Source organism: Sceloporus occidentalis, unplaced genomic scaffold (assembly GCF_023333645.1).
Source record: "Sceloporus occidentalis isolate IW3139 unplaced genomic scaffold, rSceOcc1.0.p SCAF_6, whole genome shotgun sequence".
Taxonomy (NCBI): domain Eukaryota; kingdom Metazoa; phylum Chordata; class Lepidosauria; order Squamata; family Phrynosomatidae; genus Sceloporus; species Sceloporus occidentalis.
In genome coordinates this window covers 107,307,701-107,324,511 of record NW_028316986.1, presented here as the reverse complement: position 1 = coordinate 107,324,511, position 16,811 = coordinate 107,307,701, and the positions used below count along the sequence as shown (strand labels likewise).

The window sequence follows — 16,811 nt, the reverse complement described above, 5'->3', positions numbered from 1 at the left end:
ATGTCCATCTCACTGCGCAGACCCTTTCCCGGGGTTGGAGACTGCAGCGGAGCACATGTGGTCCAGGACAGAGGGCTGCTCCCTCTGGTGGCATTGACTCCTTCAAGTCTGTTTTTCCTGCCTATTTCGGAGCAAGAGATGGAATCAACCAATGCTATAGGATGTTTCCACCTCCATCGCTGGAAAATGTAAGTTCTTCTGAGTCTCGGTTTTGTGGGAAAGGCAAGGTATAAATAAAATTATTATTGCAACCAAGCTAATTATTCTTTCAAACAAGCTAATAAAATGTGGGCTAGAAAATGCTACAGCTCTAGGTGGATTTGTAATTAGTTGACCGGCCAAACCCAAAAGGGGCTCATCAATGGCTCCTCTTTATCCTGGGGAGAAGTGACTTGCAGGGTGCCACAGGGTTATATCTTATGTCCATTCAACATTTTTCAACATGTTTACAAATGACTTGGAGCTTTACTGTACAGTGTGTCCTCGCCTTACGCGGGGGATCCGTTCCGAATTCCGCCTATGCTCGAGCCCCATTGGAAACAATGGGGCTCGTGCACGGCGGCGCAGGTGAGCGGCTGCGCGTGGGGCGAAACGGGCGTGCACGCCCATTCAATTGAATGGGACGCGCCGCCCCTTCCGCCCCGCGTGCGCGCTGCGGCTTAAGCGCATATGCTCAAGGCCACGTATGGCGCGCCCGCGTATGGCGCGGGCGCACTGTATGTCAAAAGTATGCCAAGTCACAGCAAGAGGGAAGCAGCTTTCTGCTTACCTGTCCGTATGTCGTTCACTTCCTGGGGGAAATGGTAATAAAAGTATGCCGTTTGTCATGCTGGAAAAAACAGTTTGGCAAAAGGCATGCTTTATGCCCATCTCCCTCTGGAAGGAGAACAGAAGTGCCACAAAATCATGTGGAGAGGTGAGCAGAAAGTCACTTCTTTATTGCTGTGTCTCAGCTTGCTTTTGACATGCAAAAGAGTTTTTGAAATATAGAACATGTTTATCAAATTTGCAGATTATACCAAAATTAGGAGTAGCTAATACCCCAGAGGACAGGACCAGAATTTAAAATGACCTCAACATATTAGAGAGCTGGGCCCAAACTAACAAAGGCTTCAAACAGACGACCCAAAAGGGCTGACATCAGTCTGATCTGGGGGTGGGGTGTGCACATGACACATGCCTCTGGATCATGCAGAGGCCATGCCATGGCTGCCTAACAAGGCCCAATCCTGGCTGCTAAAGGAGCAGTTTCTTCCTGCTCCTTTTCATGGTCCATTCATGACTGTGGTAGTGACCGTCCTCAGGACCCATGGTGGTCCCACGGTGATCAGGGCGGGAGCGGCTTCTGGCTGCTTCTTTTGCCCTATCTGCTTTGCCCCAAAATAAATTTCAACAGGGAGAAATGGAAGATATTTGATATTGTAGTGGAGTCTCCTTCCTTAGAGGTCTTCAAACAGAGGCTGGATGGCCACCTGTCGGGGATGCTTTGATTTGGATTTCCTGCATGGCAGGGGGTTGGACTGGGTGGCCCTTGTGGTCTCTTCCAACTCTATGATTCTATTATTCTATGGTCAGCATAGCATAGTGGTATGAGCACTGGAGACTGAAGACCAGTATTTGAAACCCCGCTCAGCCATAAAACCCAATGAATTACCTTTGGCAAGTCACACTCTCTCAGACTCAGAGGATCACAATGGCAAATCCCCTCTGAAGAAATTTGCCAAGAAAACCCAATTATAGGTTTGCCTTAGGGTTGGTGTTCGGTTAGGATTGACCATAAGTCAAAAATGACTTTAAGGCACACATTAAGCCCTGCAGGGTTTCAGAAGCAGACCCCCCACACACACACTGATCCAGGCAGTTGCCCACCCCACTATAAAATTATTGTCTGCCACATAGTGCACAATTCAAGAAAGAGAGAGTTTGTGGCTTCAGCTTATGTCAGATACAAAATACCATGCAAATAATACAAGAATGAAAAATCTGTTAGAATAATACAGTTTTTAGTAATGCTTTGGAGACTCTTAATATAACTAGGGCCTTATCTGCATATCCCCCCTGTTCTAGAATTATCCTGTTTGGACGACGCACATCCTAACCCCCAGTTCTGGTGCAAGCAGTCTGGACAGCATATGGCATGTTGTGCACCAAAACCAAAGTAAAACACACTTAAGTTGGTTTCAAAAACCTTACCTGTTGTTTCAGATCCTCCAGGATGATTCAAAGCACTCCATTCTCATACTGCAGAGGCTGTCTGAGTGGGTATCCTGCCAAACCAACCTGCATGTCTGCCACTACTGCGGGCAACTCACTTCTGAGGTCAGAATGAGGCACCCAGCATGTAACTGTTGTTCAGTGCCTTGTTTTGACCTCAGAAGTGAGCAATCCAAGGCGGTTGGGGGGATGCCTACACAAACAGCCACTGTGCTATAGGAACAGAAGGTGAGGTAACGGGGCAGGGCAGGGCAGGAAAGCTGTGGGGCTAGGATACTCTGGGTTGCTCCAGGAGTATCCTGGCCAGTGCAGACAAAGGATCTTTACGATGTCTTTATCTGGACCACCTCAGTAACCAAATATAGTTAGACTCCAAGTCCCATCAGCTCTATCCAGCCTGGCCAGTGGTGAGAGATTATAAGGGTAGTAACCACATCAGTAACTACAGCACCACTGGTTCCATAACGTATTATGTTACTGAAGTGAACAAATGTTGCTTTTCAGCAATAATAAAATTACTTTAAATTCTTTTTGAAAATTAGCACATATGTATTGTGCATGGATATTTAGAAATGCATTCAGTGGGATGTTTCCCCAGGAGATTTTATATTGCACTGCAGTCCCAAATTACAATCTAAATAACATTTCTTGAGCACACAAATGGGAAAATCCCCCTACATTTCCCTGTTGAAAACTAACTGTATTAACCTAGCACAGATCTATGGAATTAAGCACTATTAATTAGAGAGAAGAACATCTATTCTGAGTAGTAAAGCAATTAATCAGAAGCAAAACACATGAGGATACAAAAGTAAGCAAATAATTCAAACTAATTAACATTTGCTGATGGTATGTGTATCTGTCATAGCTAATAAGGATATTAAAAATAACTAGCACTTAATTTCATTGCTATTTCCTTTTGACTGCATTCAACACCTGCTTAATGTGAGCTAGATAAGCCCCCAGGGCAACAATCAAAGGCAAGTCATACAGGACCGATTTTCTGCTGCACTTATGAAATAGCATATTACACACATATACCCAGAGAGAGAAAGAGAGGGAAAGAGAATTAATATTCTAGAAGCAGTGCAGGAGAGTGTGCAGTCCTGAAATGAGAGGAAATTAGAAAGGAAAATTAAGAACTATTTTTCAAGATGACAGACCAAGCAATTCTGTATTCTTAAATTATTTTGTGGGAAAGAAACACTATTTTGTTGGGAGGGGAGGGGGTACTAGCAATATCTGACATTTCACACTCACCCTAGAACAGTGATGGGGAATCTTTTCCAGACCGAGTGCCCAAACCGCAACCCAAAACCCACTTATTTATCACAAAGTGCCATGTTCCTCTGGCTTTCTAGTAACAAACTCTGGCAAACTCTGTGCTGGGGTGACAGAGTGTGTGCCCACAGAGAGGGCTCTGAGTGCCACCTCTGGCACCCGTGCCATAGGTTCGCCACCACTGCCCTAGAAAGATAGGTCAAATACATACTGTTTGGAAAGTTTTAAATAATGCAATTAAAATGGCAGATAGCATCAATGAAAACATAGTCACCCTGACCCACCACTCCACATGCCACGACTTCACTGGCAATGTTGCCCACATGCCACCCACTCTATTATTGCTGCTGTTGTTGTTATTTATATCCTGCCTTCCTCCTGGGGACTCAAGGCGGCCCAAGGCAGAGGCATCATGTGCAAAAATAACTCATGCACTGTGGTCTCACGGAACTAATTGGATTACAACAACCATCCTCCCTGACCACTGGCAGTGATAGCTGGTGCTTATGGCAACTGGAAAATAATTGCATCCAGAGGCCTAAAGAATTCCCCCCTCCCCCCCTGAAATAATCAATTGCCATGCAAGCCCTTGACTTTCAGCCCCAACTTGGGTCTGGAAACCATGCTCTATGAGGAGCTGGGGATATTTAGCCTGGAGAAGAAAAGGTTAAGAGGTGATATGATAGCCCTGTTTAAATATTTGAAGGGATGTCATATTGAGGAGGGAGCAAGCTTGTTTTCTACTGCTCCAGAGAACAGGACCAGAAACAATGGATGCAAGCTACAGGAAAAAAGATTCCACCTCAACATTAGAACTCCCTGACAGCAAGGGCTTTTTGACAATAGAACACATTCCCTTGGAGAGTGGTGGAGTTTCTCTCCTTGGAGGTCTTTAAACAGAGGCTGGATGGCCATCTGTCGGGGATGCTTTGATTGAGAGTTCATGGCAGGGGGTTGGACTGGATGGCCCTCTCTTCCAACTCTAAGATCCTATGATTCTAACTTACAGTGCCATTTTACAGCAATTCTGTTAACTGAGAGTATGTTATGTGAACAAGAATTACCTTTTGTCTGCCATGAATCAACATCTAATCCTTTTCAGTGGAGAGTGATGTCAAGTTCAAGTACTGAGGGAGAAGGAAAAACAAAAGTCCTCTCTCTAGTTTCATGCACAATATATCTAAAACTGTAAAGTTATATACTGTCTTCCTTTGTCAATTGTTTTCCCCTCAGGGGGCTAGTATAAAACTTTTTCCTAATGACAAGGATTCTTTCACTCCTCAGACACAGATACAGACAGACACATTACCTCCATATTCCACATTCACATTTTAACAGCCCCATATTTGCTTGGCTTTTAGTGTGTCCAATGCATAGAGTGAATGAGTGTGCTGAGAATGACACTGGTACCCCATAGTAAGCACAGAAATAATGAAACAAGAATTCATTCTGAAAGTTATTTGATTATAACAACGTCTGTTAAAAAATCTACTAAATCTTCACTGCCAGATAATGAAGTATGCCATAAAAATAATTTATGAGCCACATTGGGGAAATTATTGCTCCTAATTTAATTTAATGTGAACAGTTTTAATAAGCAGGACACTCAGTTTATGCAAGCCTATCTTTGTCATTTCTTTATTGTTCAGGGTGAATGGCTGGCTTCCCAGCCCCCCCCCCCCCCCCCATGGGGGGGAGCTCATAAGACTCTATAATCTTATAATTCTTTAAAGGAAGTAGTACATTCTTCTTTTCATTTTTGCTTTAAAGCAGTAGGTTTCAAACTGTGGTGTAGCACCCCTGGGGAGGGGGCACAATATTGCCATGGTAGTTAATACGGAATCATAGTGCTATAATTGTGTGATATGAAAGCAACTGGTTTGGCTGTGGATAGTTTAATTTTTAGGTGTGAAACAAGTGAGGACCCTTTGCCCTGAATGGGATTTAGGTCATATAACAACCACCAAACTGGTACTCTCCAAATGGGTTGGAATAAGACACCCTTGGCTGTAAGAAAGCACAGCCATGATGGATGTTGTTGATCACCAGGCCAGATAATGTTCTTAGATGGCATCAAACAAAATATCACAACCATATCCCTAGCTATAACTGATTTTTTAAAAAAAACAATTAAAAAATTTATCTTCCTTCTTTACTTAAATATCCTTCTTGTTTCTTCGATGGCTTTTGACACAAATGAACTTCTCCAATGACAGACATAGAAGATTATCAGATGGCGAATGAAACATCCTTGTCCCATCCTTTTCCCATTCTCATAGCGCGATCATGAGAAGATTTTCATACAACATTGTGCTTCTCTGGACATTATCCCATCCAGAAAGTATGATTGACCGTGATCGTGTGAAAGACTTTCAAATACCATCACGCAGATCCCATCATTGTCTCATCATTGAAGCAACATTGCCCAGCGTTTTGCATTAATGGGTGTTCGTGTTAATGCAATGCCACTTCAATAATAGGACAGCAGTGATGCGATCTGAAAGATTTTTGTGAGTTCTCTCAGTCAAAGACAAAATAAAGATGGCAGAGCAATTCCGTCCTTATTCAATCTCCGTGTGATAATCGCCATAAAGTTTCAATTTGCATTTCCTGGGAATTCTTCAACTGGTCTACATATAGTCAGCCCTCCGTATCCATGGATATTTTTTTATGCAGGGATTCAAGCATCTACGGCTTGAAAATGCTTTAAAAATATATAAATTCCAAAAAAGCAAACCTTGGTTTTGCCATTTTATATAAGGGGCACCATTTTACTATGCCATTGTATTGAATGGGACTTGAGCACCTATGGGTTTTGGTATCCCTGGTGGTCCTGGAACCAAACCTCAGTGAATACAAAGGGCCCATTGTATTTGTGACTTCTTTATGAACATAACATTCCCTTCAGTGATGAGAAAGGAATGTTGAACTACAGGTGTACAGCTGTTTCTCTTCATTCATTCCTGGAAAACATAACAATATATAGTACTGCAGTCAACAGAAGAAGTGGAGGAGGAGGAAGAAGAATTTTCTCCATTAGGAATGACAATACTGCTTCTGACAATTTGACCTCTTTTAGAGGGGAGTGCAAAAGAGGTGTGCATACATCCCAGTGGAAGAATGTAGCAAGTTCCCTCACAGTTCCTTAACTTGAAAAAAACTTTAATGTCTTGACACAGTACTGCAACACATTGTATTGTTGTTATGTGACAATGTGTTACAGTCGGCCCTTCTTATAAACAGATTTTTTTATACATGGATTCAAGCATCCAAGGTTTGAAAATGTTCAAAAAAGGTATAAATTTCAAATATCAAACCTTGATTTATCATTTTTTATAAGGGACACCATTTTGCTATGTCGTTATATTTAATAGGACTTGGGCATCCACAGATTTTGTTATCCATGGGGGATCTTGGAACCAAACCCCAGCGTATAACAAGGGTCCACTGTATATTCTTGCACATTAACAGAGGAACAAAGGTTTGGAAGATACATGCCCTCCACTAAGAAACTGTTTTGTGGTTTAGAACAAGCTGGCATCAAACCTACCATGGGGAAATTATTATTATTATTATTATTATTATTATTATTATTATTTCTTACTCGCCTCTCCTCACAGCTTGAGGTGGGTTACAACATAGTTAAAACACAATCATTACATAAAATAACATATTAAGATTTCTATGCAATATTTATATTACAATGCACAGAACAAGAATTAAATATAAAATTCATGTTTAAAATTCATGAGATTGGGCCTTCTTGGTGGCTTCTTCAAGACTCTGGAACTCCTTCCCAAGGAGGCCAGAATGCCCCTCTCCTTATTGTTTTTCCGCCAGCAGGCTAAAACCTTTTTATTCTGACAGGCTTTTAAAATTGTTAAATAATGGACTAGGGGGATGATATATGGTTTTAACTGCAGTGCTTTTAATCGCTTTTTATTTTTTAAATTGTCGTTAATTCTTTTAATTTGAGCTTTGAATTGTTTTAATACAATACATTTGCCCCTTCACATTTACTGGGGTTAGGGACAAAGGACCCGCATGAATATGGAAAAACCGCAAATAGCAAAACACTATTCTACATGAGAGGACACCTCTCTAGGAATCTCTAAGGTCCTCCAGTGCAACTCTGAGGTCAACGTCTGCCAGACATTGACCATAGAATTGCGCTGGAGGAGCTACAAATGCTTAGTGGAATGTTCTCTCTAGGAGCATCTAGGTCCTTCAGTGCAACCTTTGGTTAAAGTTGACCATAGAGGTGCGCTGGAGGACCTAGATATTCCTAGAGAGAACATGTGAATAAAATCCTTGAATAATCAAATCCACAAAAATCAAAGCTCCAAATGTGGAAGGACAAATGTACTGTTAATAATTTAATTCTATTAAACGGAAGAATGGCTGGCAGTTTCAGACCCAAGTGCCCTGTGACAGAGTAAGCTTTTTAGTTGTCCTTTTAAACTCCTTTGAATCCCAATTTTGAGAAAAAGTGGGATACAAATAAACAGCAGCAATAACAATAAAAATACCATTTTATATGAGCGCAGTTAGCTTTTGTTTGTTCATGTCCCACATTTTTCTTGAACACCCTCCATTTTGAGCACAGCTGAGGGGCACGAATTTACATTTACTGTAGAGTGTTTTCTGGAGACATGCGCCCGTGCACACATGGGTGGACAGCCACAGAGAGTACATTATGGGTGGCTGCACATGGGAGATGATGTGTGCTGGCCGATATGCTGAGTTAAGTAAGAAGAAAAGAAGTTCATGCTGACCAACTGCTTGCCAGGATGGAACGGACTGGCATATATCATGTTTATGACTTTAAAATAGATATTAACTACATGTAAGGCTGATAATAAACAATGTGGTAGCCCAGTGATTGACATGTTTCCCTACTACTAATTTGTATAAATAACGGACCCTGGAGATTCATCTTCAGAGCTCATTGCACCATGCTATGGCTCTCACTTTCTGATCTTGTACCCTTCAATTTACATGAATGCTTTTAGCTTTTATTTGACCATCTCCCCTTTTTTTCTTGAACGCCCTCCATTTTGAGCCTGACTGAGGGGCACAAATTTACATTCACATGAATGCGGCTAGCTTTTATTTGGTCCTGTCCCACATTTTCCTTGAACACAGTCCATTTTGAGCATAACTGAGGGGCACAAATGAACATTTAAGTGAATGCATTTAGCTTTTATTTGGCCATGTCCCCCATTTTTCTGCGATGCCCTACATTTTGATCACAACCGAGGGGCACGAATTTTACATTTCCAGGAGTGTCTTCAGCTTTTATTTGGCCATGATGTCCCACATTTTCCTTGAATGTCCCCCATTTTGAGAATGACTGAAGAGGACACAAATTTACATGCAAGTGAATGCTTTTATCTTTTATTTGGCTGTGATGTGCCACATTTTCCTTGAACACCTTCCATTATGATCCTGACTGAGGGGCATGGGTTTACATTTATATGAGTGCTTTTAAACCTTAACGTGGGCAGGTGAGGAGGTCCCACATTTCCCTTGTTGGGCGCCCTCCATTTTGTGTGGCCTTGGCAGTTAGGCCCTGAGGCCTAGTCCCTTTCCCCTGCTGCTGGGTCCTCCGAGGCTGCTTTGCCCAGCAGAGGGCGATAGAGGGCGGCGGCGGAGGAGGGCTCCTGCGGAAGGGACGAAGGGGAGGAGGGAGGCGGACGGGGACGGACCAGGGACGAGCGGTGCGGGGCCTGGGCTGCCGCAGAAGGTAGTTGCGGGCAGGGAGCGGGGCTGGCACGGTCCCGGGAACAAGCAGGGCCCAGGGCGGACAGAGGGAGGACCTTCAAGGGGACATGGAGGGCCTATGAGGCCCAAATACAAAAAGCACTCCCAGGAATGTAAATGCACGCAGCTCAGGCATGCTCAAAATGGAAGGCGTTCAAGAAAAGCGTGGGGCGTTACTAAATTAAGAGTTAAAAGCTCTCCCAGAAATGCCAATGCATGCTTCTTAGCCCTGCTCAAAGTGGAGGGCATGCGAGAAAAAACGGAGGACATGACTAAATGTAAAAGCCAAAACCGCCCCTATCAATGTAAAGCAGTGTGCCTTGGTCCTGCTCAGAATAGAGGGCACCCAAGGAAATTGTGGGACATGGTCCCCTGGCCGTTAAAGGAGTGCCTTGTCCTCCTTTGCGCTTAGGGCACCTGGCCACCTTGGGAGGCCTGTTTTGGAGGTCTTTAAGCAAAGGTTGGATGGCAAGAGTGCTTTAGCGGTGGCTGCATCTGCACTGCAGACACAATGCAGGTGGACACCGCTTTCACTGCCATGGCTCATTGTGTGGCATTTAGCCTTCTCTGCCAGAGAGCTGTGGGACCAAAACAGACTGCAAATCCCAGGATTCCATAGCATGTCAATCTGCATTATTTCTGCAATGCAGCTGTGTCTTCATGCATGGTAAGGGGTTGGACTAGGCAGCCCTTCCAGTCCCTTTCACCACTGTGGTGCCACAACAGCCTTTGGATTACAAACTCTGGCAGTCCCTACTAGATTAGTTTTTAGTTTATACAGTCTGTACTTTCCCTGTAGCAATCTATAGCATGCCCATTGCTAAAAGATACAAGAGATTTGCAAGGCATTGGCAGTCTTCCTATGTATGAATGCTGGTGAGGTTTGGATTAGGACTTTAGAAGTCCAAGGTCCAAAGCACACTGCAGAAATAATACAGTTTGAGACCACTTTAACTGCCCTGGCTCAGTGCTAGGGAATTCTGGGAACTGTAGTTTTGTGAGACATTTAGCCTTTTCTGTCAGCTATGGAGCCACAGTAAATTACAGTTCCCAGGATTCCCTAGCATTGAGCCAGGGCAGTTAAAGCAGTCTCAAACTGCATTATTTTCTGCAGTGTGCTTTGGACCCAAGTCCCTATTAATGTGTGAAAGGTGAGGTACACACACACACACACACACTGGATATGTACATGCGCTCCCTTTTGTAGCCTGAGGGAGGAGAATCATGTACTATATCTACTTTTTGGTTCCTGGAGGAAACGAAAACAGGATAGAGAAAATATAATAATTAAATATAATTATTGTTTTATAATAAATAACTCAAACTAGAAGTAAACTCTGCTGAACACACAGCAGAATCCTTTGTCTTTTTGTGGAAGTGGATTGATAGACAAGTGGGGTTTAATCTTAGGTAAATAGGGATAGAAATGCAGCTGTGGTGTTAATTCATTTCTGTACAGATTTCTGAACAGTTTGCCTGTGTGTATCCTGTTGGTATCCTGTGCTGGAGTAACTACACCATGCTTCTAGTAGCCACTGGAGCACTGGAGAAACTAGCTCACAGCCAGCAGTTTTTCTCTGCTTTCTCTCACCAGTGCTGCCCTGCATGACCCTGGAAAAAAGTGTAGCCACTATGTAATGCAGCATAGAATGATAGAACCAAATAGTCTTAGAGCTGGAAGGACCCACAAGGGTCATCTAATCCAACCCCTTGCCATGCAGGAATACACAAATACAGCATTCCTGAAAGATGTCCAGCCAACCAGAGAAAGACTTCCAGACATGGAGAATCTGCCACACTCCTAAATACCCTATTCCACTGTAAAAAAAAAAAAGTGCTTCCTAATGTTTAGGTGGAATCTCATTTCTGTAGCAGCATTCAAGCCAATGTCTGCAATGGTAAGACTGCTTATCAGTTGAACTCAACTTCCAAATGGCAGTATCTAGGATTGAACTGGAATCCTGACCCTCAATGTGTGATTTGCTAAAAATTCAGCTGTAAAGGTGACATACAGTATTCAGTGAACAATCTTTAAAAGGATTTTTTAAAAACCCAACTTATAATATTAATGCCCATTCTTCTCTCCCCTGTATCTCCAGAAATTGATCATTAGACATGGGGAAAAGAGATTTCAGTACACAGATGAATAAAGTGGATTTTTAAAAAATGATTTTGTTGATATAAAACCAGAAAGAGTTAATTATAGGGGAATATGTTATTTCCACAGAATTAAACAGAGGGCCTGTTGTGGTGTAGGAGAAACAAGTATGAGATGGTGGTTGGTTGTAGACTTTTCAAGACAGGCTATGAAGCAGGAATGGGCAATGGATGACTCTCCAAATACTACTGTGGCAAGTCTCATCATCCATCATTGGCTACTCTAGAATTGTTGAGAGCTGAGTCCAACATCTGGCCAAATACTCACTTTCCTACCCCTGCTGTAAAGAGTTGCCCTATATGTAACAACCCTTGCCAGAGAATTTGGGAGAGTGAGCATTTGATCAGTGTTCCTTTAAAGAAGCCACTGGCTCCAAGAAAAAAACACTGGTTCTCCAGCGGGGCTCTAAACTAGATTGTGGCACTGGAAAATGCCATTGTTTCTGAGCCTGGATTTTGAAGACATGCCTGAAGGATTCCATAAACAATGGTGAAATTAACCCATTAAATGTCTGCTGTACAGATTGGACTAAAACTGTTTAGATCCTGATAAGGAAGCTGTGTGCCCTGCTGATCCAGATAACTTTTCTGCTAGGCCCACGGAGACCTGTCTTCAGTTTTGTGGAAGAGACTGGATAAGGCCTTCTGTTATACAGTTGACAGAATTTGAGAGTGACCTGTTGTCTCCATCAAAAATTTCAGGGGAGGGGTGTTCATATGTATGCTTGTGATATTTTCTTACCAGAAAAATACCTGATAATGAGGGTGAGATGGGATGGCTGTAGTATCTTTCAATTGGTAATAGAATCATAGAGCTGGAAGGGGCCTTGTGGGCCATCAGTTCCAATCCCTTGCTCAATGCTGAATCTCCAGCTAGAGCATCCCAGCAGGTAGCTGTCAAGCCTCTTTCTGAAGACCTTCAGAGAAAGAGACTCCACTACCTCTTTACACAATTGGTTCCATTGCTGAACCACTCTTACTGTCAAAAAGTCCCTTCTAATATTCACTACTAGGCCCTGTCTGCATGGAAACATTCTGGAAGATGCAAATGTTGCAGGACATGTTCTCAGCCATGGGAGCCATGTGGTCCTTGCTTGCAGATGATGGTTTTAATGAATATTTATTATTCTGTAATTGATTCCCTGCAGCTATGCAGTGGATGTATGGCCTAAATACCAGGTTTCATCTGATCTTGGCAGCCAAACAAGTTCAGCTCTGGTTAGTACTTGGATGGGAGACCAACAGTGAACACCAGGTGCTGTACGCTGTATTCAGAGGAAGGAACTGGCAAACCACCTCTTGAGCATTCCTTGTTTAAGAAAGCCCTGTGAAATTCATGGGGTTGCCATAAGTTGACAGGTGACTTGAAGGCACACACACATACACACTCAGGAGATAAACTCAGAATTACTTGTATTAAATAGTTTCGACTGCTGCTCAAATGCATATGGTGGGAAAGACCTACACAGGGAGTGGAACTGAAAACAAGGGAGGGAACTAGAATGATCTCATGGGTGGTGGTGGTGGTGGTGGTTTGTTGCATATTGTCACTTTGCTGTGTGCCTGATAGTTGTGCCAGTGAACTAAAATATTTAACACTGAAGTCAACATAAAGTAGCCTCTCCTAACCTGGCATGTGTAAGAGGAAAAGTTTGATTTGCACACATACGCACTTTTACACAAATACACATATCTGTGCTGCAGAATGACCTATTAGTACTGTATCCTATGAATGTGTATAGAATATATATATGGAATATTGTAAAACATCTTGGAAAGTACTTGAATCCTTCCTATGGCTGGATTCTCCACAATTTTGAGGTATGAGGAAGAATGCAGAAGTTGCACTACAAGGCTTAGTCCAGTTGAAGTTATGTAAGTTATGTATAAGTCCCATTGATTAGAACAGGAGAATTACATGCAGAGAGGCGTTACAAAGGGCTTAACTGTCTGGTGGGTGATCATTATATTAATGATTTATGTACTCTGACATTTTTTAAAGAAAGTCTTACAGTGCAATTGTGGTCATGTCTATTCAGAAGAAAGTCCCACTGAATTCAGTGGGTATTATTTCAGGTATGTATATAATCATAGCCTTAAAGCCTTTGGAATTGCCACTAATTTCTGCTTGTAATACCCTACTTTAATGTACAGAAAGACTTTACATTGTTACTGATAGATTTTCAGTACACTCAGAACTGCAGAGTATTCATTTTCTTGTTCCAGGGTATGCTATGACGTGTTGCAGGCTGTCTCTTGGTACTTTTAGAAATCTTAATGTCTGGTTCGGACTCTTGGAGAAGACTCCTTATGGACCCTGCACACCATGGAAGAGGTTTCTTTGTTCTACAAGCCAACAGCCAATAACAGCATTCACCCCTAATCACGTTTGCATTTCTCCTATTAAATGCCGTGTATTTTTAATAACCCTGTCCAAAAATATGCCGAGGATTTCTGTACGGCTCAAAAGCAACAAAAGTTCTCGGAAGAACATGAAACAAACTGTGTCAGAAGATACTGAGGAGGAGGATGAAGAAGAGGAGAAAAGTGATTCAGAAGATGAATTTGAAGATGATTCTGCTATAGTGAAAGATTACAAAGATCTTGAAAAAGTAGTACAGTCTTTTCGGTTTGATGTGATCATGAAATCTGGGCTAGATATTGCAAGAAAGTAAGTATAAATTGTTTTAAAAGGCTTGCAAAGAGAAAGGAGGAAAATACAGCCTTTTAAAATGAATTTTATTGCTATAACAAATTAGATAATAGATTGTCATGTTCTTTATCCAGCAGGAATAAGTAAGGGGAAAGTTATCATTTCTGCTATTCAGCAGTCCATTCAGACATTAGTCTGCAGCTAAAATCCCTACCACAGCAGAGTGACAAGCTAAATAATATAACTCAGGCTTTAGGAAAATACATAGGATTATTTGCATTACCAAAGGAGAGACTATATGTTTAAATCTTATCTTCTCTCTAGCTCCTTACTTTGTATGCCCTGTGATGCAGGCACAGATTTCTTGTCCAAAAGGCATCTTCATTCAGTTGAGTGGTGAACTCAGTGAATTGAGTGAATTGAATGGTGAATTTAGTGAAGAATTTTTCAGTTTGTTGAGTTGACTGAGGATGTCCGTTGAATGCTCCTTTCTGCTCAAGAGAGGCATCAGATAGCAGTGGTTGAGGTATTTGTATGAAAAATTAAGAATTCTTTTTGTTTTAAAGCAAAGTGGAAGACGCCTTCTACAATGGTGAACTCAGGCTGAATGGAGAGAAACTATGGAAGAAAAGTAGATCGGTAAGGCTTTCCAGAAATACATGTTTAACTGAAATTGGTAAAACATAAAGATGTAGAACTGATAAACACATCTCACATGTAATGTCAATCTTATTAAAATAACAGCGGTGCATTAAGAGCATGTTTCATTGCCATATCAGGACATTGAGTTGCGTTTAGCCATTTGCCTCATTTTTACTTGCAGCGTACTGTATATACTCTACTATAAGTCGACCTCGTGTATAAGTTGAGGTCAACTTTTGTGGGCAGAAGTATGGATTTTGGTATGACCCATGGATAAATCAAGAGTCCAACTTCCTGAGGCAGCCTGGCTGTAGACAGACTGCAGGGCGATCGCTCCCCCTGCCCACCCTCTCCGCAGCGGGACTTTCTCTCAGGGAGGGAGCTGGGCTGGGAAGAGGCTTCAGGGTGAGCTAACGCCCTTCCTAGCCTCTCCCCAGCTGGGCTCCTTCCCTGGTGAAAAAGCCCAACCAGGAAGAGGCTTTGGGTGAGCAATCGCCCTGCCCAGCATTTTCCCATAGTTAAGAAGTCCATGCAAACCAGCCACTATGATGAATAGAGATTTTTAAAAGGAAGCCATTCCAATACTAGAAGTATTTGGATAGATTTTCACTGGTCAAAATCAGAGAAGTAACAACTAATTTATACATTTTGCCCCTCTAATTCCTTCTCTTCTGTTTCCACCATTCTAGCCTTGATGAAGAATAAGAAACAGTTCTCACAGTATGTTTGAATGAAATACCTGAATCTGTGAGCTTATTTACATAATTTGATTAAGTAACGATTTGTCAGCTAAAACAACTCAGTTAAGCACAATACATTCTAGTAGGGTAGCTATGTTGGATGTACCATGACACAACATGACTCATTGGAAAAGATAATGCTTGGGAAAATAAAAGGCAGTATGAAAAGGAGACCATACTATAGGTGGATTGATTCAGTTAATTAAGCCAGGGCTGCCTTTAGTTTGCAAGGGCAGTTGATTACTGGGGCTCTCATTCAGTCAGGTGGATTGTGGGAGTGGGAGCAGGGAGAGTTAAGTATGCCAGCTCCAAAGCTGGTGCACTTATGTCTCATCTGCCATTCTGGGGTTGTAAGAACAGAAGAACCTTTGAGTCACAAAATTCACAAGATCAAAGACTTCCTGAATTTATCCCTGGCACACACACACCCCTTTTTGCTGGCAAGGTAGAGACCTAAAAGAGTATACATCCCTTTCCACTGCCGGGGAGGAATGTTTGCACTGTTTTGTGGCATTTGGACCACTCTTCTAGTACCTTAGGGGTGTATTATTATATAAACATTTGTGACTCAAACTTTTGTGGGCCTTTATTCCCCAAAGTTTTTGCCCCAACTTATTTCTTAGTGCCTAAGGTTCTACAAGATTCTTGGGTCATTGATATTTAGACATCTACATACTTCCTGTCTTCTCTCACTGGAGATGTTAACAAGAGAACATATGTTGGGTCTGCAAACATTGCCATCATAACTGATATCATGCAGCCATATTTGCAACCTTCCTCTAGCTGCAATTTGGGGTGGGAATGAAAAGTGTGGAATCAAAACATTGTCAAGCAGGCCATTTAAACCAATTTCTGTTAATGGTGTAAGGGAATAAAAAAATTAAATTCACAAATATAATCAAATTAAAGCTGATGGTATTCTTCTCTTCAGGTAAAAGTTGGTGACACACTGGATCTCATAATTGGAGAGGATAAAGAAACAGAAACTGCTGTAGTAATGAGAGTTGTGTTAAGGAAAGCTTCAGAGAAGGACGATGGTGATAAATACAGAGTGGTGTTGAGGCGCTGGAGAAACTTAAAGGTGCCCAAGCAGGATGTATTTAAATGAACTGTGATTTGCATGTGGTGGTAGTTTCCCTATGAGCAACCTATTTGTTAATACAATATATGGATTTTGGTTACACAAAATTCTTGCACTTTTTCTTTTAATTATTTAAAGGGTATGTGATGGCATGCCACCTTCCTTACCATAAGCACCACTTTTGTCTCTGACAGTTTGCTGCTTTTTGTTTCATTTGGAAAGGGAGAGCAAAATTTCTGCAGAAAACATAAGGAAGGAATAAAAGGGAAGGCTGATCTTA

General features: G+C 42.0%; 1 protein-coding gene across 2 annotated transcripts; it reads left to right on the top strand.

Moving 5' to 3' along the window:
• Positions 1-9,174: 9,174 nt before the first annotated feature.
• Positions 9,175-16,811, top strand: MTRES1 (mitochondrial transcription rescue factor 1). Of its 2 annotated transcripts, none has more exons than XM_089530644.1 (4): positions 9,175-9,241; positions 13,642-14,086; positions 14,635-14,707; positions 16,382-16,811. In XM_089530644.1, the coding sequence occupies exons 2-4, from the start codon at positions 13,650-13,652 to the stop codon at positions 16,556-16,558; spliced, it is 687 nt and encodes a 228-aa protein (XP_089386770.1). In that variant the 5' UTR covers positions 9,175-9,241; positions 13,642-13,649; the 3' UTR covers positions 16,559-16,811. The 2 variants fall into 2 exon arrangements, with proteins under 2 accessions (XP_089386770.1, XP_089386771.1); XM_089530645.1 differs by lacking the exon at positions 9,175-9,241 and adding an exon at positions 10,840-11,156.